The 26977-nt window shown below is 44.2% G+C and overlaps 1 protein-coding gene and 1 non-coding gene across 2 annotated transcripts; both read right to left on the bottom strand.

Moving 5' to 3' along the window:
• Nucleotides 1-218: 218 nt before the first annotated feature.
• On the bottom strand, nt 219-26977 carry tsc1a (TSC complex subunit 1a). The gene is made up of 21 exons (XM_041900559.2): nt 26887-26977; nt 24726-24829; nt 24003-24155; nt 23573-23717; nt 22882-23036; nt 22280-22353; nt 21875-22062; nt 21345-21457; nt 20185-20353; nt 19902-19981; nt 19414-19471; nt 17142-17246; nt 16255-16861; nt 15910-15953; nt 14271-14437; nt 13730-13912; nt 7041-7151; nt 6675-6797; nt 4204-4391; nt 3761-3940; nt 219-2507 (listed from the first exon to the last, which is right to left on the bottom strand). Exons 1-21 carry the CDS (start codon nt 26960-26962, stop codon nt 1865-1867), a joined length of 3666 nt encoding a protein of 1221 aa, XP_041756493.2. The 5' UTR covers nt 26963-26977; the 3' UTR covers nt 219-1864.
• trnat-ugu lies at nt 19278-19353 on the bottom strand. The gene has a single exon. It is a non-coding gene; the product is annotated as a tRNA-Thr (tRNA).

Genomic DNA, 26977 nt, shown 5'->3' with positions numbered 1-26977 from the left:
GCAATTTGGGTTAAGTGCCTTGCTCAAGGGCACATCGACAGATTTTTCACCTAGTCTGCTCGGGGATTAGAACCAGCGACCTTTAGGTTACTGGCACAACGCTCTTACCCACTAAGCTACCTGCCGCCCATAACTATAATCTCGGCACCCAGAACCAAATCTTGGTACATTACCATGTAACAATGTTTGTGTGCTTTGGCAAAATGAAAAGAACAAGCGACAATGCAAAATATTTTTATTGATTTATATTGTTCAGTTAACAATTTCTTTTTTTTTTATCAGAACATTTGTAATGAGAACTGTCTTAACATACTGTCAGATTCACCGTACAATAGTTTCCTTATTCCGATGGTGTTTAACATTGATTTACATGCTTGATAACAAAAGATGTGGGGAAAAAAGGAACACTTGAATGGACACCAGGATCTTGGACAGAGACCATGCTTTGAGGATAACAGCTGGAGATGGGTAATACTGATTTCATTGGATATGCAACTTAACTGACTAGCTTGCAAGCCCTTAACCTGAGTAGGGGATGGAAAAATGATGGAAAAAGAATGATCGTCATCCTAGACGATTGACAATGATATGGCAACAGAAACCAATTCACAATAGGTCCATGTTTAGAACTCCAATATGACCCCTGATTCACTTTAAAGGCATTGGGTGAGGAAGGACCTCTATGAAGAGGGATATTTACCTGGCATAGTTTCAATGCCAAGACATCAAGAGTGCCATCAGAGTCCCACTACAGAAGTTCTGGCAGTTGTGTGCAGCCATCAAGGCACTGAATATCCAAAAGAACACAGTCCTCTCAGGCCTCTAGCCTAGACAAAATAATGCAGTGATCCACATCAACTTGATCAATAAACCCCCAAAAAGCAAGATGGATGCAAAGTGGCACACAGAACAAGAGAATGTATAAGAATTAACTAGCTCTGGTCCAGGGTGTTACTGCAGGAACACATACTAACAACCTAGACCTGAGCTAGAGATTTAGCTTGAACCTAGGCAAGATGCATTATTGCTGTAAAACTTCATTGGATGGTGGGATCATGCCCATTTTATCAACAAGACAAAATAAAATATAGTTACTTGATCCTTTTTAAGCTTCTCTTTACCTGGTTGTATCATTTCTTCAATGATATCAACTGATTATTGCAATAACTGAAGTACCTATTTGTAGAACTATATATGTTAAACAAGAAGCACTCAGTGTTTTGGGGAGGGAAATGTGATGGAACAACTCAGGAAGTGTTCTGAAAAGCTGAGGCTGTGAGGCCTTTGACCAAGCAGCAAAAAAACAACATGAATCCATTGGCCTGAAGTGTCATTTGAGAAAAGTATTGCACTTGTGAGTAGGACCCTCCGAACCCGACAGAAACGTTCAGGCCATTCTAGATTGGGGTGTGCCGAAACCATAAATAAATAGCTTATTAAAACATCTAACATAAAAGATTCTTGCTCGTTTTACCTCACACAAAGCTCACACAGACCGATGTAGCCTCAAGATATAGATTTACACACCCAACAGACCAATTCCGTGTGATAGGACTTGCCATTAGGAATCCATGTTAGGTTCACTGTTGAATACTTTTTGTTCACTCTTGCTCACCCTAATGGAATACATTCAAAAGCTAATTAGAAGGGCAAAGTTGAATAACATTAATTTGCTCATTGTCCCTTGCTTAGGGATTATTTTTGTAATTTTTTTTATTCTTGTTTTTACAATAGAGCTTTTGTAAGAACCTAAACGCTGCCAACCACAGGGAAAATAACACTGCATTTAGAGATATTTCCTTACATGTGTTGTTACAGTGGCAGCTCATCAGCAGCTGTTGCCCCGCCCCTCCCTCTCTCGTCGTCAGATGTGCTCATGCTGTGTTTCATTGTAGTCCATGATCCGCAGGTCCTTCCTCCTCTGGCGGGCGGCAGCGGCAGCGCTGGCCCTAGGCCTTGCCCCCTGCCCGTGGTGGGCCCTAAGCTGCTGGCTGTCTGACGGGGGTGGCTCCTGGGCCAGAGCAGACTGAGCAGAGCCCTGTGATGGAGGAGCAGGATGGGAATGAGGGGGGGTGCCTGTGGCGGGAGGAGGAAATGGGCTGGACTGGACGTTCTCGGTCGACTCGCTGCTCTCCTCACTGGCGACCAGGCCCTGAGAGAGACTACTGAGCTGGGTGCCTTCATCCCCGTCACACTGGCTCTCGCTTTTGTTGCGGAACAGCTCTCGGGTGTGCATGCCTAGGAAGCTCTTGGCACTGGGGTAGGAGCCCACAGTTAAGGGGGTGTCAACCGGGGAGAAGGAAAGTGGAGAGGCGGCCAGGTGGGTCGGGGACATCTCTGACAGGAGAGGGGGCTGTTGCAGACTGCCGTTGAGGGTCACCGTGGTGGTGGACTGAGCGCCACCCCCGGGGGGTAAAGTGCTTCCGTTGCCAGGCGGCCACGCTTGGGTGCCTCGGTCAGCGCTGCCCTGAGCAGTTGGCACAGTTCTGCTACTGCTGCCATTTGGCCTAGCAAACACACAGAGACACACTATTGTTCATCTTTTTACATTGGTCTTCAGCTTCACTAGATGAATCAACACATTCTGTTCAAGAGCTGTATCTCTCTGGGATTAGTCCATAGTCCCTACTTTTAATTTATGTACAGGCTAATATCCTCTCCGTTATCCTGACTAGGAATGTGACAAATTGACAATTTTGCTAAACGTTTAAACAGCCATGTATCGGTTTTCTGTTAAAACAATAATAAAAATAGACATCAACTTACAATGCAGAATAATGGTCCTATTACTTATGTATATCCACTATGGCCAGGCAATTAAGTTACATCTACCGCAGTCATATAAACCTTGAAAGCACCTCGGCTACGGCATGTTTGTTTGTCCAAGGGTACACTACAACTTTTTAAATGCCGAAACAAAACCTTCTCTGGAGATAAGTTTCGAAGCACCACTTAACGGGCATTTTACTTGTCAGTAAAGGAATGCCGCTTCTGAAGCGGGGACTAACGTCCATCACATAATCTTAAACTGCCTGCTGCAGGCCATGCTCTCCTAAAAAAGAAAGCCATTTTGTAGAAAGAAAACATCTTCCGCTAGGAATCGACTCCTAAGATTCAGTATTTTGGGCACGGAGGAGACTGATTAGTTGGCGTACTTCTGAGAACACAAACACTTGCATCTTTCATAGCAAGCTAGTGAGGGACGGAAAGAGGGGGGAGGGGCATCACAATTTCTTGGCTTGCAATGGCTCGCAACTTCAGTAAAGCAGGGCCTATCATCAAGAAATAGGCTGGAATATTCTACACGCAGCAGACCGAAGATTGAACACACACTCGCAGCATTAGCTAAGAGAAAGAGCAGGCGAGCCAGCTGCACTGTGATATCAATTCTTCTTAATATTAAGGATCCCAATTTAGTTTAACGCGTTCACACCCCTAATCCTGACTGCGTTGGTTTCAATAGTACTGTATTTCTGGAGTGTAGTAATGATGAGATGGCTCAAATAAATTCAAATTGCACTGCACTGGGTATAGCCCAGCTAAAAGAACATCTCCTGCTAGTAGCACTTGGCATGGTTATATAATTTAACTTTGTCCCAGAGAGAGGACATTTATTGTACAAAAAAAACCACCAGCAGCATTTTGTCTATATTGCGTAACTATACTTTGAAGTCCCTTGGGTGTTATCTCCACACTGTGGGAGCTGGAGCCATCCCTCACACTGTGAGAGAAAGGGATCAAAGGAGGTGCTGGGTCTCACCTGGAGGTGCCGGGAGGAGGAGCGCTGGAGGGCTCGATGGCGTCAGACTCTGAGAGACTCTGGTTGGTGGTCAGCATCTCGGCATCCAGCTGGCTGTAGAGCTGCAGCATCTCCGTCTGCAGCACCTGGGTGACCCGTCGCAGGGCCAGGTACCTGCTCTCCGACGCCTGCAGCTGGCCCCTGGGGTGACACACAGACAGACACACACACCTTTAAAATGTAAAAGTTCACAGGGGTGAAAGACTACACGATACAGTCCATCCATTGTGGAATGATTGAATAATAAGAGTTGAGTACAGGAACCAAGCACTTAGCTGATGTCGGTTGAATCCAGCCTCCCCACCATTTCCTACCTGTTCTCCCCTCTCAAATCTAGCCCCCACTCTAAATTCAATCTCTGAAAAATAATTTATACATAATGTGGAGTGGAGTTGGGCCCTTACTTGGTCTGGCCTTTGACTTCCTCCAGGAACTTCTTCTGCTCCAGAATGAGGTGGTCCTTCTTCGCCAGCTGGGCCTCCAGGTCTCCGATGCGCTGCTGGGCCGCCTCCAATCCCTGTCTCTGCTGCACCATGCTCTGACGCAGACGCTCCTGCTCCTTGCCCATGGTTGACTGCAGCATCCGCAGCTCCTGCAGCAACGCACGCACAGGACCAGGAAATGGGGACCCAAAGGGGTGCACATTTGTGACTCGTTTCAGGAAACTAGGTGTATGTCGCGCGTCACTACTTCACAGGAGAGCCACTTGAACGTAAACTTTTTTTAAAAATCAAAATGCGTTTTTTGACAGAAATGCCTTCTCTAACGTGAACTTTCATGTGCCTTAATAACATACTTGTATGCCATCTGTAAATAAGAATACAATTGTTAAACTACGAGATTAGTTGGTTTAGCCACGGAAAAAGACAGCAACCTTCTCGCTAGCCTTGATTGGCTGAGATAATGAGTGGGCTGGACATGCCGAGAGATGAGTTCGGATTGGTCTGCCATGTAGCACGCTTCTGTCTATAACATGAGCTGGTTAGTATGTGTAGGTAATCCTTTCTAACGCAGCTTTTTTTAAAGATATCACCTAGTAGAACTGCATGAGTATTGCTCTCCAATTTCTGGGAGGACCGAGTTTTGAAATCAGTGGAATTACGAGTATGATAGCTAAAGAGATGGAGAAAACACCTGTCTCCGGATTACATCTTCAAACTAAGGGCAAGCATGGCATCCATGACAGAGAGGGAGAAGCGTCCATCTATGTATACGGGTAAGATAATCTAGCTAGCTACATTTTTAGATATACGTTTCTAATTTTGGCTGGCTCACTAGCTAACATTACGTGTATGATCTGTGTAGTAATATTATTGTGTAGTAAGGATTATGGTTCATTGTCTAGCGAGCTAGCTAGCTAGCTACATGTCAAAACAAAAAAAGACTCCTCTATGCATGTAACCATTTCAATAGAATGTTCATGATGTCACTGCGACAACTGTCGATAGACGTAGCTGGTAAATTCACTCTGGCTATCTACTCCGATTTCAGAGCACTCTCGTCTGAGTGTGCCAGAGCGCAGAATAACTGACAGATTTACGAACGCTCAACACACGTTGAATATGGCTGGTGTCAGTAAACGTTGGCAAAAAACACGTAATTAAATTATTGCCAGCAGCAGTTGCAGTCACCAACGCTCTGGATAACATAGAAACAGCCTAACCAGCTCTGCTAGGGCAAGCAAAATGGTCAGTGAGCTGTTCTCTCATTTGTGTCTGGAAGTAGCTAGCAAGCTAGTCAACTTTAGCCAGTTAGCTTGACTGCTGTTAGGCCAGAACGCTCGGATCAACCCAACTCCTCAGCCACAGCGTCAGGTGTGCACTCTGATTGCTCCGAGAGCGAACCGCTCTGAATTTACGAATGAACAATCTGACAACGCTCTGAGTTTACGAACGCCCAGAGCGCACTCTGAGCACACTCTGATACTCCAAATTAAATTTACAAACACACCCATAGTATAAACCAGCCTTTAGTCTTGAAATCTTTGGTTGTTTAGTACATGGCCTCACATGTGAATCCTTAAAGAGATGGGTGGGGCTAAAGCTTAAGAGGGTATGAACAATGCTGAATGGGTGTAGACAAAGAAGAGCTCTCCAGTGGGTGTACCAAAACATTCAAGGGTCATTTTCTCAAAAGTGAGGTTACAGGTTTATCAACTTTCAAAGCAGAATTACTTTCCCATTGTTCCTTAACTGTAGTGTATGATATACCATTTTCTAGCTCTGAGTCTCTACTTTTATCCAATGTAAAAAACACAATTTCAAATTTTGCTACATAAGACCGAATCGAGCCGGTCGGTCACATCTTACTTTTTGACCTAGCACTAACACACTTGATTCAATTAATCAACTCATCATCAAGTCTTTTATTATTTGAATCAGTTTTGTTAGTGCTAGGACAAAAACTAAAATGTGCACCCCTTTTGGTCCCCAGGACAAGGATTGGGAAACACTGGTCTATGGTACAAGAGCTGACTTGGCCAAAAGATAAATGTGTCAAGAAACCGTTATAAAGAGGGATACAAGTGATATGATCGTTGATATGAAGAGTTTGGGTCCGGTCCAGAAACAACGCTTAGCCACTTGTGTAGATCTTAAATGTTTGGGTAGGCATAAGCAATATGGCAAAAATAATTCCACCTCACCTTTCAGAGGGTAAGTGGGAGTTACTACCATAGTATGTTTATCCAATAGTTTCAGATTTACACACATGATTCAACTAGGCTTGACGAGTTGAATATAAGTGCTACGGCAAAGACAAAAAATGTGCACCCCTTTGGGTCCCCAGGACCAGCATTGGGGAAACACTGCGCTTTGGGTTGTTTGTGGCCCCGGTCTACTTGGTATTGAATATGGGGGGGGGGGGTGACCTCTACCTTGCTGCTCTCCGGTCCCAGACGTTGCACCTCCTGTATTGCCAGCTTGTTGGTCTCTCCCAGCAACAGAAGCTGTTTGTTCAACAGGTACATCTGCTGCTGGAGGTTCTCACTGTTGGTGAGCTGAACAGGGGAAGAGAAAAGGAAAGATTTTGGGGGAGCATATTACTTTTTTTGTTTTGTTTGTTGAAATACACTGACCAATAGAATGTTTTTTTATTTTGCTCGACTAGCCTATAACTACCTTTCCTCTAGCTTTAAGATAAGCTCTTTTCTCTTTGAGGACTACGAAATAAACAGAGATATGAAATGACTGGTAGTTTAATATGCGTAATAATGGCAATAGTTATGTGTTGGTAATCTCACCTTGAGGGACAGTTGGGTGAGCTGGTGTCCAGTGTTGTATGCCTCGTTGTTGGCTTTCTGAAGCTCAGACTCCAGCTCTCCCATGTTGCTTTGGCATTCCTGTAGCTCACTCTGTAGACAAAATCAGAAGTCAGTACCTGGGGCCTCATTTATAAATGTTGCGTACGCACAAAATATGCACCAAAACATGCGTGTGCCAGTTCACGCAAAAGTTGGCATTCATAAAAACTGAAATTGACGTGAGAATCGTCCCACAAACTTTAGACCATGCGCACACAGTTTCTAATGGTTGAAGTATTGCATTGCAAGAAGGCAAAAGCAAAAGTAGGATAGTAGTAGCCTTGTGCAAATGGGGAATATACAGTGCATTCGGAAAGTATTCAGACCCCTTGACTTTCTTCACATTTTGTTACATTACAGCCTTAAAAAATTGATTAAATTGTTTTTTCCCTCCTCAATGTACACACAATACCCCATAATGACAAAGAAAAAACAGGTTTAGACATTTTTGCAAATGTATATTAATACCAAAAATAAAACTACTACATTTACATAAGTATTCAGACCCTTTACTCAGCACTTTGTTGAAGCACCTTTGGCAGCGATTACAGCCTCGAGTCTTCTTGGGTATGACGCTACAAGCTTGGCACACCTGTATTTGGGGAGGTTCTCCCATTCTTCTCCGCAGATCCTCTCAAGCTCTGTCAAATTGGATGGGGAGTGTCGCTGCACAGCTATATCCAGGTCTCTCCAGAGATGTTTGATTGGGTTTGGACTCTGGCTGGGCCACTCAAGGACATTCAGAGACCTGTCCTGAAGCCACTCCTGCGTTGTCTTGGCTGTGTGCTTAGGGTCGTTGTCCTGTTGGAAGGTGAACCTTTACCCCAGGTTGAGGTCTTGAGTGCTCTGGAGCAGGTTTTCATCAAGGATCTCTCTGTACATTGCTCCGTTCATCTTCCCCTTGATCCTGACTAGTCTCCCAGTCCCTGCCGCTGAAAAACATCCCCACAGCATGATGCTACAACAACCATGCTTCACCGACACAACCCTGTATCGGAGCTCTAAGGACAATTCCTTCGACCTCATGGCTTGGTTTTTGCTCTGACATGCACTGTCAACTGTGGAACCTTATATAGACAGGTGTGTGCCTTTCGAAATCATGTCCAATCAATTGAATTTACCACAGGTGGACTCTAATCAAGTTGTAGAAACATCTCAAGGATGATCAATGGAAACAGGATGCACCTGAGCTCAATTTCGAGTCTCATACCAAAAGGTCTGAATACTTAAGTACATTTTTATGAATTGGCAAACATTTCTAACAACCGGTTTTCGCTTTGTCATAATGGGGTATTGTGTGTAGATTAATGAGGAAAACAATTAATTTAATCAATTTTAGAATAAGGCTGTAACGTAACAAAATGTGGAAAAAGTGAAGGGTCTGAATACTTTCCGAATGCACTGTATGATGCCACTCAAGCTCAATTACGCCCGTGAACACACTGGAATTAGTGACTGAGAACAAACAGATGGGCCGCGAGTGTCAACAGCGTCATAGCGCGTCAAATGAGGGAAATAAGTATTTGACCCATCTGCAAAACATGACTTAGTACTTTGTGGCAAAACCCTTGTTGGCAATCACACAGATCAGACGTTTCTTGTAGTTGGCCACCAGGTTTGCACACATCTCAGGAGGGATTTTGTCCCACTCCTCTTTGCAGATCTTCTCCAAGTCATTAAGGTTTCGAGCCTGACGTTTGGCAACTCGAACGTTCAGCTCCCTTCACAGATTTTCTATGGGATTAAGGTCTGGAGACTGGTTAGGCCACTCCAAGACCTTAATGTGCTTCTTCTTGAGCCACTCCTTTGTTGCCTTGGCCATGTGTTTTGGGTCATTGTCATGCTGGAATACCCATCAACAACCCATTTTCAATGCCCTGGCTGAGGGAAGGAGGTTCTCACCCAAGATTTGATGGTACATGGCCCCGTCCATCGTCCCTTTGATGCAGTGAAGTTGTCCTGTCCCCTTAGCAGAAAAACACCCCCAAAGCATAATGTTTCCACCTCCATGTTTGACGGTGGGGATGGTGTTCTTGGGGTTATATGCCTCCTCCTCCAAACACGGCGAGTTGAGTTGATGCCAAAGAGCTCCATTTTGGTCTCATCTGACCACAACACTTTCACCCAGTTCTCCTCTGAATCATTCAGATGTTCATTGGCAAACTTCAGACGGCCCTGTATATGTGCTTTCTTGAGCAGGGGGACCTTGCGGGCGCTGCAGGATTTCAGTCCTTCACGTCTTAGTGTGTTACCAATTGTTTTCTTGGTGACTATGGTCCCAGCTGCCTTGAGATCATTGACAAGATCCTCCCGTGTAGTTCTGGGCTGATTCCTCACCGTTCTCATGATCATTGCAACTCCACGAGGTGAGATCTTGCATGGAGCCCCAGGCCGAGGGAGATTGACAGTTATTTTGTGTTTCTTCCATTTGCAAATAATCGCACCAACTGTTGTCACCTTTCACCAAGCTGCTTGGCGATGGTCTTGTAGCCCATTCCAGCCTTGTGTAGGTCTACAATCTTGTCCCTGACATCCTTGGAGAGCTCTTTGGTCTTGGCCATGGTGGAGAGTTTGGAATCTGATTGATTGATTGCTTCTGTGGACAGGTGTCTTTTATACAGGTAACAAACTGAGATTAGGGCACTCCCTTTAAGAGTGTGCTCCTAATCTCAGCTCGCTACCTGTATAAAAGACACCTGGGAGCCAGAAACCTTTCTGATTGAGAGGGGGTCAAATACTTATTTCCCTCATGCAAATGCAAATCAAATTTATAACATTTTTGACATGCGTTTTCCTGGATTTTTTGGTGTTATTCTGTCTCTCACTGTTCAAATAAACCTACCATTAAAATTATAGACTGATCATGTCTTTGTCAGTGGGCAAACGTACAAAATCAGCAGGGGATCAAATACTCACTGTATGCCTACCCTGTGCTGATTTTGATCACAGGCATATACACTGCTCAAAAAAATAAAGGGAACACTAAAATAACATCCTAGATCTGAATGAATTAAATAATCTTATTAAATACTTTTTTCTTTACATAGTTGAATGTGCTGACAACAAAATCACACAAAAAATATCAATGGAAATCAAATTTATCAACCCATGGAGGTCTGGATTTGTAGTCACCCTCAAAATTAAAGTGGAAAACCACACTACAGGCTGATCCAACATTGATGTAATGTCCTTAAAACAAGTCAAAATGAGGCTCAGTAGTGTGTGTAGCCTCCACGTGCCTGTATGACCTCCCTACAACACCTGGGCATGCTCCTGATGAGGTGGCGGATGGTCTCCTGAGGGATCTCCTCCTAGACCTGGACTAAAGCATCCACCAACTCCTGGACAGTCTGTGGTGCAACGTGGCGTTGGTGGATGGAGCGAGACATGATGTCCCAGATGTGCTCAATTGGATTCAGGTCTGGGGAACGGGCAGGACCTGTTGTCTATTCCATTTGCACAACAGTGGTCACCACCTGCAGAACCACTCCTTTATTGGGGGTGTCTTGCTAATTGCCTATAATTTCCACCTGTTGTCTATTCCATTTGCACAACAGCATGTGAAATGTATTGTCAATCAGTGTTGCTTCCTAAGTGGACAGTTTGATTTCACAGAAGTGTGATTGACTTGGAGTTACATTGTGTTGTTTAAGTGTTCCCTTAATTTTTTTGAGCAGTGTAGTATTCACACCCCTTGACTCATTCCACATTTTGTTGTTACAGCCTGAATTCCAAATTGATTAAATTGATCTCTCACCCATCTAAGCACAATAACCCATAATGACAAAGTGAAAACATGTTTTTATACATTTTTGCCAATGTATTGAAAATGAAATACAGAATTCTCATTTACATAAGTATTCACACCCCTGACTCAATACTTTGTAGAAGCACCTTTGTCAGCGATTACAGCTGTGAGTCTTTCTGGGTAAGTCTCTAAGCGCTTTCCACACCTGGATTGTGCAACATTTACCCATTATTCTTTTCAAAATTCTTCAAGCTCTGTCAAATTGGTTATTGATCATTGCTAGACAAAAAATGTCAGGTCTTGCCATACATTTTCAAGTAGATTTAAGTCAAAACTGTAACTCGCCACTCAGGAACATTTACTGTCTTCTTGGTAAGCAACTCCAGAGTAGATTTGGCCTTGTGTTTTAGGTTATTGTCCTGCTGAAAGGTGACTTCAAATCCCAGTGTCTGGTAGAAAGCACACTAAACCAGGTTATCGTCTAGAATTTTGGCTGTGCTTAGCTCGATTCAGTTTATTTTTATCCTGAAAATTTCCCCAGTCTTTAACGATTACAAGCATACCCATAACACGATGCAGCCACCACTATGCTTGAAAAAACTTAAAGTGGTACTCGGTAATGTGTTGTATTGGATTTGCCCCAAACAATACTTTGTATTCAGGACAAAATTGTGAATTGCTTTACCACATTTTTGGTAGTATTACTTTAGTGCCTTGTTGCAAACATGATGCATATTCTGTACAGGATTCCATTATTATTTTTAATTTTTTTATTTCGTGATTACAATCGTCTCATCGCTGCAACTCCCCAACGGGCTCGGCGAGGTTGAGTCATGCGTCCTCCGAAACATGACTCGCCAAGCCGTGCTTCTTAACACCCACTCGCTTAACCCGGAAGCCAGCTGCACCAGTGTGTCGGAGGAAACACTGTTCAACTAACGACCTAAGTCAGCCTGCAGGCGCCCGGCCCGCCACAAGGAATCACTAGAGCGCGATGAGCCAAGTAAAGCCCCCCCAAGCCAAACCCTCCCCTAACCCGGACGACGCTGGGCCAATTGTGCGCCGCTCTATGGGTCTCCCGGTCACGGCCGGTTGTGACACAGCCTGGGATCGAACCCCAGGCTGTAGTGACACAGTGCCTTAGACCGCTGCGCCACTCAGAAGGCCATGATTCCTTCTTTTCACTGTCAATTAGGTTAGTATTGTGGAGTAACTACAATGTTGTTGATCAATCATAAGTCTCCTATCAAAGCCATTAAACTCTGTAACTGTTTTAACGTCACCATTGGCCTCATGGTGAAATCCCTGAGCGGTTTTCTTCCTCTCCGGCAACTGAGTTAGGAAGGACACCTGTATCTTTTTAGTGACTAGGTGTATTGATACACCATCCAAAGTGTAATTAATAACTTCACCATGCTCAAAGGGATGTTCAATGACTGCTTTTTAAAAATTGTATTTACCAATAGGTGCCCTTCTTTGCGAGGCATTGGAAAACCTCCCCGGTCTTTGTGGTTGAATCTGTGTTTAAAATTCACTGCTCGACTGAGGGACCTTACAGATAATTGTTTATGTGGGGTACAGAGATGAGGTAGTTATTCAAAAAGCATGTTCAACAGTTATTGCACACAGTGAGTCCATGCAACTTATTACGTGACTTGTTAATCACATTTTATTATGAACTTATTTAGGCTTGCCATAACAAAGGGGCTGAATACTTATTGACTCAAGACATTTCCACTTTTCATTTTTATTTTAAGTAGTGAACATTCCTAAAAACATAATTCCACTTTTACATTATGGGGTATTTGTGTGTAGGCCAGTGACAAAAAAATCTGAATTTAATCTATTTTAAATTCAGGCTTTAACACAACAAAATGTAGAAAAAGTTGATAGATTTAGTTTATCTTAGCATTTTAAAATAATTAGAAATCGGCATCTATTTCCTATTATTTATTTCATTTCCATGACAGAATAAATTCCTCACTCGCAAAATAGCCTTTAGGCCTACAACAAGTTAGGATAGGCTACCATTCGTCCCATCTCTCATTTAATTGGGCCTATTAGATAGGCTATTATAATTTCAAGTTGTTGCTGTATGCATCCGAAAGGGAGCGCGCTTTATAACATACAGCAGAATGTAACAGGTGAACAGACAGTTGATCGTTTGCATTGAAGTGTGTAGGCTACCACTGTAAGTAGGTCTACTGTAGTTTTCATTGTTTTCCAAGTAAACAATGTTTCAGAATTCGCAGGCAGGGCAGCATATTTAGGTTCGGGAAAAAGTAAATGCAAAACATTATTGAATTCAAACAATCTGTTAACTGGTCCACAACAATTTGCAATTAATTGTTTTTGTCTTTCAGAAATGGAAACATCAAATGTCCTGCAAAAGAAAACATTCTGCCAACACCTCCAAATACATTTGATCAAGTTTGCCATGGCTATCCTTTAGATACTGTTTTGGCCCAATTCCAATACTTCCATAGAAGGCATATACAGGGAGTTATTGTCACCATAAAAGGTGAATGATGTGCGTTTTTCAGGCAGAGTTATAATGCTCGTTCACGCTTGCACAGTTTTACGACAGGTCTGATTTATAACGGGAAACGTGTACACGGCAAGTTTATAAATCTCAATATTTTTGAGCGTGCACAGTTTTTTCAGAAATTGCGCACGTAGATATTTAGTGTAAAATGTATGCTTCGGTTATAAATGAGGCCCCTGGACATTAGTAAAAACATATACAGACCCTCTCCTGAAAAGATGCAAGTCCTGGTTATAAGGCGGTTGATTCATAAAAATACGGTTGGTTAAATATTACATTCACTCATGTGTCTCAAGTGATACTGTGTACTATATGTGTGTGTGTGCACATGTGTACCTGCAGCTTCTGAGCCTTGGTTAGGTACTGGTTGTGGCCCTGTTGTAGCTGTTGGAATTGACTGTGGAGGCAGGCCGTCTCAGTGTCTCCGTCCTCCTTCAGGCGCCTGTAGCGCTGCTGCTCCTCCGCCAGGCTGGCCTGCAGAGACTGGATCTCCACGTCCTGCAGCTTCAGCTGGGCCTTCTGCAACCAAATCAAACATCTGCATTTAAAATCACAACACACTTTACAGTAAAACAACCAATTAATGAGATACAAAAACAAGCAGGCCATAAAAAAAATTAATAAAAAGATGTCAACCACCGCTCCCACATCAACCTAAGGAACCGCATACTCATGTTCATTAGGCACCAATATGAACTTGTCCAATATGGAGTGGTCGTTTGTCTTTTTCCGTTGCAAAACATTTTGCTACGCGGTGCACTAATGAATACGACCCTGGTAAACAACATGCATGCTTTCATTTCCAAAAATAAGTTATGTTCTATTCGGGATTCAATGGCTTCTGACTGGGTACGGAGTGCAAGGTTTTTAAATTAACCATTGAGTTGTTTTGCTCTTCCATGGCAGTGGCGTTGATGATGCGGCGGAGCAGGCGGCGGTTGCGAATGGCGTGCTGCTCTCTCTTGTAGCGCTCGTACAGGAGCTGGTTGTGGAGCAGCAGCACCTGACTGCGCAGCGTGTTCAGCTCATCCAGCGGCGTGGTGCCTGTCGAGAGGACAGAGGAGCAAAAATGTTTGACTGTTTACCAACTCATTTCTTCAAGACCATGTTATTCATCTCCACAGAAAACTAGATACTAGTACTGTGGTATCTAAAACTATTACAATTATACTGAACAAAAATATAAAACACAACATGTAAAGTGTTGGTCCCATGTTTCATGAGCTTAAATAAAACATCCCCGAAATGTTCCATACGCACAAAAACCTTATTTCTTTCAACTTTTGTGCAGAAATTGGTTTACATCTGAGTTAGTGAGCATTTCTCCTTTACCAAGATAATCCAACCACCTGAGAGGTGTGGCATATCAAGAAGCTGATTAAACAGCATGATCATTACACAGGTGCACCTTGTGCTGGGGACAATAAAAGGCCACTCTAAAATGTGCAGTTTTGCCACACAACATAATGCCACAGATGTCTAAAGTTTTGGAGGGAGCGTGCAATTGGCATGCTGACTGCAGGAATGTCCACCAGAGCTGTTGCCAGAGAATTTAATGCTCATTTCTCTACCATAAGCCGCCTCCAACGTCGTTTTAGAGAATTTGGCAGTACGTCCAACCGGCCTCACAACCACACCAGACCAGGACCTCCACATCCGGCTTCTTCACCTGCGGGATCGGTGGAGACCAGCCACCCGGACAGCCGATGAAACTGAGGAGTATTTCTATCTGTAATAAAGCCCTTTTTGTGGGGAAGAACTCATTTGGATTGGCTGGGCCTGGCTCCCCAGTGGGTGTGCCCCTGCCCAGTCATGTCAAATCCATAGATTAGGGCCTAATTTATTTATTTCAATTGACTGATTTTCCTATATGGAATGTAATTCAAATTAGTTGAATGTTGTGTTATAATTTTGTTCAGTATATATCAAAACAAAATGGTACTGTATATTGCATAGATTTTAAGCATTAACCTAAGCACTGCATGCATAGATTGTCTCAAAAAAACCTTGAACTTTTGACTCCATAGCAAAGGGCAAGAAACCATGAGATACAGTGGCTCTCAGATTGTGATCAACATAGTAAGCCAAATTCCATTGGATTGAATAGGTCAATCTAATTAATATTAGACTGGAGTGATTGGAGGACAGAAACAGAAGGACAGGTTGAGCCACACACTCATGGAAGTTCCCCTAGGTACAGATCTATGATCAGCTCCCCCTTTCCCAATCCTAACCTTAACCATTAGTGGGTTAAATCCAAAACTGACCCAAGATCAGCGTTTAGGGTCAACCACACCCTACTGCATATTTTACAGCTGATATGTAGCTTTTCAAACAAAGATACAGGTAGGAACCTGCTAGAAAAAAGACACATAAACCGAAAAATAGAGAGATGGATGTGGTAGGATGGAGCGCGCAGACAGGAAAAAACGATAGAGGTCTCGTCCTCTTCCCCAGCATAGCGTAGTGGCAATATATTTTGCAATACCTTTTCGCTTTCATACTCTGTTGTTTACCTCCAAAGTGTGTCCAATCCACTGACGTGTTTGGCATGGGCAATCTATAACACACACACACAGTACAGAGGAGTGTGAGGAGAGATCACAATGAAGGGGCAATAACAGACATGGCTGTTAAGTACAGTACGGCACACCACACAGCCAGGTCACGAGCACTTCATAGCAATGTACAGACAAACCCACTACCAGTGAATCGTGAACTCACACGAGAGAGCATTAACATGGATGGAGTACTATTCTATGGTAGGAATTGGCCTGCCCGCCCAGACTTCCATAAAGGGTCCGTTGTCCATACGGACAGAGTAGCAAAACACACTCAGCCAGCCATGCATGACCTCTCACCTCTTGAGCACTTTGTCGTAGGCCTCGTTGCCGTGCTGAATCAGGCGATCCAGGACCTCCAGCGGGGACATTGCCGCCGTCTCGTCCCCTTCCTCCTCCCCCCTGCTCGCGTTCCTCTCCCCCCCGTTGCCAGCTGCCCTCTGTGCCAGTGCCACCGATGTCTTCCTCCCCACAAACAGAGAAGCGGCCCTGGGCAGGGCCAGCTCAAACAGAGGCTCGTAGACGGGGTTCGCAGGGTCCCTGAAGGTACTGGGGGAGGAGAACGGGCCATACTTGGCCAGACCGGAGCCCCCCTCCTCCTCGGCCCCGTAGGGGCTCCGAGAAGAGCTAAAGCCGGTCAGCAGGTTGTCGATGGGGGTGAAGCACGGCCGGAAGGACCAGGGGAGCTGCTGGTCTCCTCCCCCCGCCGAGCACTCGCTCTTGTCGGGTGTGGAGTCCAGGCGCTGAGCCTCCTTGTTTAGGCTCTGGTTGGAGGCGGTGAGGAGCAGCTCCTTCTCCTGAGGCCCAGTCAGTGTCTCTGTAGTGCTGTAGAATGAGCGGTCTGCCCCCCCCACCGCTGCCTGGTGCTTCTGCTCAGTCAACTTCAGGAGCTCCTCTGTGATGGCATCTGACCAGGGAGAAGAGCGTATGGAACAAATCAATGCTTTCACACCGACTGACTGAACACAAGTGGTTTTCATGGGAAGATATTAATACCGTAGTAGGTTTGGGGGGGATTTAATGAGCTCTGGTGTGATGTTTCCCTTAGGTACAGATCAAGGATCAGCTTCCCCTCCCACAATCCTAACCTTAACCACTAGTGGGGAAAATGCATAACTGACCAAAGACAAGTGGTATAGGGGCAACTTCACCATACACCATTTCATGAATTGGGAAAAACCGTTCACCCTCGTCTCGTTCCTTCTCCATCCTCTGACTGTCCAGATTCTGCTCTTTGATGAAGTCCGACAGCTCGGTCAACGACATGGTCTTCACGCTCTCACCAGCAGCACCTGACAAAGACAGAGCATAGAGAGTGCTTAGCACCAGACCTGGGTTCAAATAGAATTTGTTTTCTTTCAAATACTTCAGCTGCGCTACATTGAACTTGCCTCAATGGAACTAATGGAATAGGTAGCAAAAGTGCAAACCCCGACCATCTGGGTACTCTAGAAAGGCTCAATCAAACAAAAACTATTCGAAAGACAACCAATACTATTTCAACCCAGGTTCTGTTAATACCATTTCAACCCAGGTCCCATCAACACCACCTCTATTATATAGTGGTCTCAGGTCATGCCTTTCTTTACACCACAAAAAGCCAAAAAATTGGGGGAGGAAAGGTACTTTGGCGACGTCAACAGAACTAACAAGTAATGTTAGGCAATAAATAGTAGCGATGGGGGGGAAAATATCATTTTGACAATATTAAATTGATATTTGACTCCAACTTAATATATAATAACAAATGTTTAGCTACTGTAGGTAGCATTAGCTAGTGCTCCAGTATTCTTCATCCTATAGCTTGTTCTACATCGTTTTAAATAGTGAGCCAACATGTTTACAACACTTATTTCCGAGTGATCAAAACTCATTTTCTCATGCTCTCTCTAATCTCTTTGCAGAAGACATATTGTGAGCAATATGTTTGTAACAAAAAAAGTAATTAATAAAAAATAAAAAAAGTGCAGTATCGAATCCCAATACACATCGTATCGGCACTTAAGTATTGTGATAATATCGTATCATGAGGTCCCTAGCAATTGCCAGCCCTAATAAATAGGCAAGAAATCTGGTCTAGTGAACGATCGTTCATAAGAAGAGGACATTTGTTCTTAACTCCTTACACTCGTGGGAATTGGCCTATATGGATAGGTCTACATTTAAATGTTTCTTACAGAAGAAATATGAAAAGCATATGCATAACCATTGTAGCAATTAAAAGGGAACAGTTTGGAGATTATGATAAAATTATTAGACTGAAAGTGAGGACAACAGTTCACCTTACTTTTCAAAATACATCGAGACCTCGTAATTTACAGCATTTACCTCACTCAGACAACAAAAAAGTTGCAAAAGTTGCTCAATTAGTGGGAGGGGTGCTCAAGTTCAGAACGGAGACCCTGAGCTCTGACGTCATGTATAGCATGTTCCTGTACTGCCACTGAGCTCTGACGTCATGTATAGCATGTTCCTGTACTGCCACTGAGCTCTGACGTCATGTATAGCATGTTACTATACTGCCACTGAGCTCTGACATCATGTATAGCATGTTCCTGTACTGCCACTGAGCTCTGACGTCATGTATAGCATGTTACTGTACTGCCACTGAGCTCTGACGTCATGTATAGCATGTTACTGTACTGCCACTGAGCTCTGACATCATGTATAGCATGTTCCTGTACTGCCACTGAGCTCTGACGTCATGTATAGCATGTTACTGTACTGCCACTGAGCTCTGACGTCATGTATAGCATGTTACTGTACTGCCACTGAGCTCTGACATCATGTATAGCATGTTCCTGTACTGCCACTGAGCTCTGACGTCATGTATAGCATGTTACTATACTGCCACTGAGCTCTGACGTCATGTATAGCATGTTACTGTACTGCCACTGAGCTCTGACGTCATGTATAGCATGTTACTGTACTGCCACTGAGCTCTGACGTCATGTATAGCATGTTACTGTACTGCCACTGAGCTCTGACGTCATGTATAGCATGTTCCTGTACTGCCACTGAGCTCTGACGTCATGTATAGCATGTTACTGTACTGCCACTGAGCTCTGACGTCATGTATAGCATGTTACTGTACTGCCACTGAGCTCTGACATCATGTATAGCATGTTACTGTACTGCCACTGCATTCCAATTTAGGTGCTTATCGGTGTCCAAATCTGCCATTTTCAACCCGTATATTGGTACGAGTGTAAAGGGCTAACATTCGCCCTATTAAAAGCAAATAAATAAATAAAAAAAATTCATTTTAGCAGACGCTCTTATCCAGAGCGACTTACAGTTAGTGAGTGCATACATTTTCATACTGGCCCCCCATGGGAAACGAACCCACAACCCTGGCGTTACAAGCGCCACGCTCTACCAACTGAGCTACACGGGGCCTGCAATGAATCATGACAGAGCGAAATCTGCTCCTCTTCGGAGATGAGCAAAGCCGCTGACCTTTGCTGATGACCTCAGGGTTGCCTCTATCCGCCTCTCCGCTCGGTTTCTGCTTCAGCTGTCGGGACAGATACAAATTCAGCTGATGAAAAGTCCTACAGATGGACCAGTGGCTTCAAACACACACACACACACACACAACCAGCGCACAAACAGCACTCGGTACAACCTTAACATAAATACAGTCAACACAGTCTGGAGCAAACAAACTCTACTCTGCGGGTGGAGTGACGGCTTCGTTTGCGTGACTTTTAGAGAGAGTTCAGTTTAGTTCAGTTTGCCATCTTCAGCTCTGCTTGTGGTCAGTGTACACTCTGGCTCTGCAGATACTTTCCTTTTCATAGCTATGATCTGTACTGCGTTGCTATGATCTGTACTGGCCAATTAAATAATTGAAGAACATCTTCGGTAATTAACTACTAGGAGTAGTGCTTAGGGGTTCTGGTACAGAGATTCTGGTAGTAAGAATTGTGTGCTACAGTATATACCTGGTTGGTTGTGTTGGGGGCTGAACAAACATGCTCAAACTCATTGGAGAGAGTCGGGGCAGGACTGAGACATTTCCCACCTGTGATGAAACAAGAACACACAACTGAGTGAAAAGTTCTTATGACAGTCCATCAAAACACTCTTCGTAGCACCGGAAAGTATACCAACTGTTCTTTCTTCTCCCATCTTAACTTTCACTAGATCTTCATGTTTTCCCCAGCTGGTATTTGACCAGCAAAAACAAAAGTCAAATCATAACATAAAAAAATGAACAAAAATGACCTGATGTGCTGGCTGTTCGGCTGGGGGCATGGGAGGCACTTTGGGATAGCTCTGGGACATTGGCAGGGGAGATGCCCCTCGAGGTGGGAGGTGTGGTCATTCCACACTCCGAGGACGGACTCCACATCGACACTTTATTCCCAGCAGGGTAAACTTCACAGTGTTGGTTCTGGAAACACAGGCACAGGGACAAGAGGGCCATGTGTCTCGAGAATTTACGTGAATCACAATCAATGGGAATACAGAATAGAATACAATTGTGTAGAATAACTTTATTTTTCACAGTGGGAACTTCAGTGTTTTATGTTATATACTTGGTACACTGAACAAAAATATGAACGCATCATGTAAAGTGCTGGTCCCATGTTTCATGAGCTGAAAAAAAAAAGATCACAGAAATGTTCCATATGCACAAAAAGCTTATTTCTCTCAAATTGTGGATACATTTGTTTACATCCCTGTTAGTGACCATTTCTCCTTTGCCAAGATAATCCATCCACCTGACAGGTGTGGCATATCAAGAAGCTGATTAAACAGCATGATCATTACACAGGTTCACCTTGTGCTGAGGACAATAAAAGGCCACTCTAAAATGTGCAGTTGTCACACAAGACAATGCCACAGATGTCTCAAGTTTTGAGGGAGCGTGCAATTGGCATGCTGACTGCAGGAATATCCACCAGAGCTGTTGCCAGAGAATTCAATGTTAATTTCTCTACCATAAGCCGCCTCCAATGTCATTTTAGAGAATTTTGGAAGTACATCCAAAAGGCCTCACAACCGCAGACCCAGAGTGCCCCATGGTGGCGGTGGGTTTATGGTATGGGCAGCCATAAGCTACGGACAACGAACACAATTGCATTTTATCAATGGCAATTTGAATGCACAAAAATACCGTGACGAGATCCTGAGGCCCATTTTTTTTACGGTATCTGTGACCAACAGATGCATATCTGTATTCCCAGTCATGTGAAATCCATAGATTAGGGCCTAATGAATTTATTTCAATTGGCTGATTTCCTCATATGAACTCTAACTCAGTAAAATCTTTGAAATTGTTGCATGTTGCGTTTATATTTCTGTTCAGAGCTTTAGATTTACCAAAGGTTTTCAATGTAATCTCGCTAATGGGTGTTTTTGCTTGGAGAACGGTGACCCACCTGATGGAAAGAGGTGTGGGGACTGCAGAGGGAGGACTGGGTCCCTGATAGCTGGGTTAAGGACAAGGAGAGAGGTGGTCGGCCAACCGATAAGGGGGTAGAGGCAGAGCTACCTGTGTGGGGGAAAAATACGCACCTCGAACATTAATACACACACAACCTGTAAATACAGGCACGCTGATGAACAGCTCAAAACCTCTTTTGCCCCCCTGAAGTAACATTGACACTGTGTGGTAGAAAAATACAAACGTTAAGTGTGGCTTACAACTAAGTAACCAAGTGGTATATCGCCAAACTGCTGTTCTAGCCTGTAACTGCAGTACTCTATCACAAATGACTTTCCAACAAAATACAGCAACGACGGAGTAGCCTGGTCCAAATTCGGTTTGTGCCATCATGTCAACTCCTTGTCATGCCAAACATGTTTGGCACAAACAGACCTGGGACCAGGCTAAGGAGAGAGCTGTGCTACATTGGTAAGATTTTATTGGGATTGTGTTGAATCAAAGTGAATGTGTCGGAGCTCTTACCGAAGCTGCTGAGGAAGTCGGTGTAGGGGCTGGCAGTGTAGTCGAGACCGGACCGCAGGTGGGGGTGATGGTGGATGAAGACGTGGTCTGGCATGCTGGAGTAACCCTCCTCACAGGACGCTTCCTTGGGGTCCAGGGACACTTTTGCACATTCAATCACAATGTCGTGGATCTCAAACCTCTTCCACCTGGCCAAGGGGTTTGATAGGACCCCTTATTATTAGTGTAAACTTGGCTGTTGTCGGGTCAGACCTTACTAGTTGAAAGAGTCTTTGGTTGTGTCAAATGGCACCCTATTCCCTATATAGAGCACTACTTTTGACCAGGGCCCGGGCTCTGGTCAAAAGTAGTGCACTATATAGGGAATAGGGTGCCATTTGGGAATCCTACTTTCTGAGTGCTTACCTGGAGGGGTCCAGCTCATAGTCGTTGGTTCCAGTGACCAATTCGGGATGTATCCGCACGTGCTCCAACATCGGCTAAGAAACGAGCAAATTGGTGAGACAGATGATCATGAGACATCTCTTCACACAACATACATTTATGTAGTGCACAGACTCTAGCATGGGGTGAGTATGGCATGTCCTGTTGTACTCACCTGCATACCCCACAAGACATGCCACCAGAGGTCTCTTCACAGTCCCGAACAGACTATGGGAGGCGCACAGTACTACATACAGCCATGACTACATGGAACTCTATTCCACATCAAGTAACTGATGCAAGTAGTAAAATTCGATTTTTAAAAAACATAAAAAACACCTTATGGAACAGCGGGGACTGTGAAGCAACACAAACATAGACGCAGACACATGCAGACACACACGAGTACACTTGGATTTTTGTACTGTAGATATGTGGTAGTGGTGGAGTAGGGGCCTGAGGGCACACAGTGTGTTATAAAATCTGTGAATGTATTGTAATGTTTTAAAGATTGTATGAACTGCCTTCATTTTGCTGGACACCAGGAAGTGTGGTGATCCATAATAAATACAAATACAAAATACCTTCACCACTTCCTCAAAGGTGTCCACATTCTCCTTCATACTGTAGTGGGAGCGCAGGTAGGAGACAAAGTTGCAGGGGTACATGCCGTAGAGCCGGTGGAAGAGGGAGTACACACTGGCATGGAGGTGGATCAGATATACCCCGTGCACATGCCCTATGGTCCACAGGGTGGGTTGTGGGGCGAGAACAGGGGGTTATGCAACATTTCACAATTCCAAGGAAATGACCAAAGGAGATTCCAAGGAAATAGATCCTGTCCTGTAGCTAGATGAGCATGGTTTCTCTAGTAGTAGTACTGCTGAATAGTGTGGCTGTGACCTACAATTCACCAAACATTTAATGAAGGGAAAATCCTATATCAGATAGTACTCAGAGAGCTACTGTCCCCTCCTTCCCATTCATTTTCATTCCCATGGGACAGGTTATGGGTTTGATCTTAGGGTGTTCCTCCAACCTCCAGCCATTTCGCTCATCTCATCTATCCCATTACTAACACACCTGATTCAATTGGTCAACTAATCATCAAAAACCATGAATAGCTGAATCTAGTGGTGGAATAGATCAAATATGTGAAACGGTTGGTCGTCCCAGAAGTGTGATTTGCTGTGTCAAATTGCTGTGGTCTGATGGGTTACGCCCTTTCTAGTAATTGTGTTTCTATGTGGGCAACACTGATCTACGTTAAACCACCTGGGTTTTTCAGGCTCCAGGACGACAGTCGGCCAAAGATGTCAAAGAAGTCGTATATGTGCTGCTTCCCAGCATGGGGTATCATGGGTAGCAGTGTGATCAACACCAGGACTCCAGTTATCAGCACCACCACATCAGAGTCAGTCTAGAAAGTGCAAAAAAGAGAGTGCAAAGTCAATGGCTGTGTCCCACTTTGCACCCTATTCCCTATAACAGTGGAGGCTGCTGAGGGGAGGACGGCTCGTAATAATGGCTGGAACGGCGCGAACGGTATCAAACATATGGAAACCATGTGTTTGATGTATTTGATACCATTCCACTGATTCTGCGCCAGCCATTACCACGAGACCGTCCTCCCCAATTAAGGTGCCACAAACCTCCTGTGTCCTATATAGTGCACTACTTATGACCAAGGCGCTGACTGACGTACCTTAAGGCATTTGAGTAAGGCGGTGAGCAGAGGGAAGCGGGTTATCTTGTGCATCCAGGGGGGCTGCTTGCGGATGACGTGCCCCAGGAGGGTTAGGGTGGGCAGCCGACAGGCCGGCTTGGCCATGCACTCGTTCAGCTTGTCCAGGAGGTGCTGCGGGACAACAGACAGGTTAACATATCCAGTGCAAAGGTGTATTCACTAGGAACCAAACAGGAGGGGGGGGGGAAAGGGACTAACCTAAACTTGTCCAATAAGAAAGTATTTTTTTCCGCTGGAAAACATTTTGCTATGGTGTGCACTCAATGATTGCTCGTGGAATTCAACATGTTGTCAACAATGCCTTCCGTGCGATATTGTCAATGAATAAATCATGATGTTTAAGATGTGTGGTGAGACAGCCAGGATCCAATTCTTCAGAGCACAATGTTATGTTTTGACATCCCTGTGGTAAACCACACTTTATCCACAGAGGCTGGATTGGTAGCCTGGTCCCAGTTCTGTTTGTGGTGTCCTGCCAACTCGTGCCAATGATCATAGGAGTTGGCAAGACAGCTCACCGATCTGGGACCAGGCAACTCAATTGGTGCTACGGGTGAAGATTCCCATAAATACAGATCAGAGATCAACTTCCCCTCCCCCTTATTCTAACTATTAGTGGGGGGAAATGCTAAACTGACCCAAGATCAGAGCCTAGGGGCAACTTTACCCTACAGTGCTCACCTTGTCATGAGGCTCCCTGACAGAGCAGAGGATGAGTATAGCCTGTGGAGAGCTGGTGTCAAGGTAGTAATCCACAAGGCCATTGAGCAGCACAGACCCTCGCTCTGTCAAACACAAGGGAAGAATCAACCATTCAATGTATGTAGCATGTTGATGACTAGAGACAACCAGAGCCATGTATTTTGAATTGATTATATGTATAATAGCCATGTATTTATTTATCTCAATATATGGCTCTGGAGACAATGTCAAGGACATAGAGGGAGATCCTGCCAATACATTAGATGTTGGTTTATTTGTTCATTCTTTGCTAATAATATATGCCATTTAGCAGACGCTTTTATCCAAAGTGACAGTCATGCGTGCATATATTTTAAGTATGGGTGGTCCCGGGAATCAAACCCACCATCCTGGCGTTGCAAGCACCATGTTCTACCAACTGAGCTACAGAGGACCCAGCCCTTGATCATAACTCTCAGTTCCATTACATTACACATAAGTCATTGGACAAAGGTATCTCCTGTACAGGGGAGTTTTGTTAAGAGCCCCGATGCTCGGTCTGAACTTTAACACGCATCGCTTGCTGTACGGTTTTGGAAGCATAAGGACCTTATCTTTCATATATGTGAGAAATATATATTCTTAAGGTTAAATTGATACACACCTTTATAGGGTAAGTGTTCCCACACGGCCATCTCTCCATGTTACAGTGCTTGTTTACGGAAAACAGACGGAAGACAGAGGCGTGTAAGCATAACTCGGCAAGTAGCAGAATTGTAGTTTCGTTGGATGGTGGCACCCATAGCTGTATGGATCTGTGCTAAACTGCTTCAGTAAGTGTATCTTTTGTATATCTCGCTGATGAAAGATAAGGACCATATGTTTCAAAAGCCGTATCGTAAGCGATGATTACTGACATTTCTAAACGTTAACACTGTCGGGATCATAGTTCATATGAGCCAGTCGTGGGCAAAGCTAACCGCTGGAAACTGTAGGGAGAAGGCTAGTGCTAGCGATGAATGCTTTTGTAGTCAGTTTTCAATTTCGATTCTTTTTTAAACATTAAATGCACTATGCATTAAGTGGGTTGAATGCTGTAACACAGAACAAAACAATTAATAAAAGTCACATGATGGCAGTGACTGACCATTACTGCTCATCACTTATTAACCATCATTTATTCACATTACTTTACTTGAATATAATATTTCAGCTGTTGTGTATATTACATTTGTTTTATTGGGCTGAATGGCACCCCCCACCCCGCTAAGGATCATGGTGAAAGTGGCCGTAATTATCAAAGGATCATGGTCGATGTAGTCAGTTTCATCCTGCCTGAGAGAGTCAACCTTAATGTCTATGGCATGAGGGCGCAAGCTTCCTCGTAGCCTGCCGGCCTGTGATTGGTCTGTCTCAGCACATGGTCCTGTGTGATGACAAATGTAGTAGTCAGAATTGATCACTATTTAATTAAATATCTTGATTTGTCGCAAACTTAACTTAATAATTCACAGAGGAGATCAAACTTCATAATAAACTAATTTTAGAGCCCAAAATGGCCATAGATTACTATTTTTTTTACCATTCTGGCGATCGTAATGTACATATGCTTTCTAAGGCAGACCAGGGCTTTTGGCACTGCTAGGTTGCTACGCAGTAGCCGACCAGCAGAGCACTTGACTTCACGCTTCAGACCAGACACTGAGGGCCTGTTTTATTTTTAGGTAGAGATACCTTGCGAAGCAACCGCTCTCTGTCCCTCCCTCTATTGCGCATTCTTCTGTCTCTTCCGTAGCAGGCGTAAAAGAAACACATAGACCCGACAAGTAGGCGCAAAATGGATTATGGTCATTGTAGTTAATTACGTTTTTCTGCGCTAAACTACGTAGAATATTGGCCTGTTGGTAACTACAACTCCCTACTACATTACACAGTTCGGACAGTCAAGTGCTGCCTTGGCAGCAGCTAATAAGAATCCAGAATAAAGAAAAATATTCGCTCAGCACCAGAGAAGGCAAAATGTCACCTATAGTTTGAGACCTACAGAGGACCATGCAAACACTGACCTATTCTCTCCCTACTTGTATGTAGTAACCTCAGCATGTCATGGTGGAGTGACTAGTAGGGAGAGGGAGGATAATGCTGAATTGTGATTTCTGACCTGTGCTGAGGTGGTCATTGAGGACACTTTTAATCTGATCCAGTTCATGCAGATCGGACGACCTACAGAAGACCATGCAAACACTGACCTA

Source organism: Coregonus clupeaformis, chromosome 16, assembly GCF_020615455.1.
Source record: "Coregonus clupeaformis isolate EN_2021a chromosome 16, ASM2061545v1, whole genome shotgun sequence".
Taxonomy (NCBI): Eukaryota; Metazoa; Chordata; class Actinopteri; order Salmoniformes; family Salmonidae; genus Coregonus; species Coregonus clupeaformis.
Note: the sequence above shows the minus strand (reverse complement) of the source record. Positions and strands in the feature narration are given on the sequence as shown.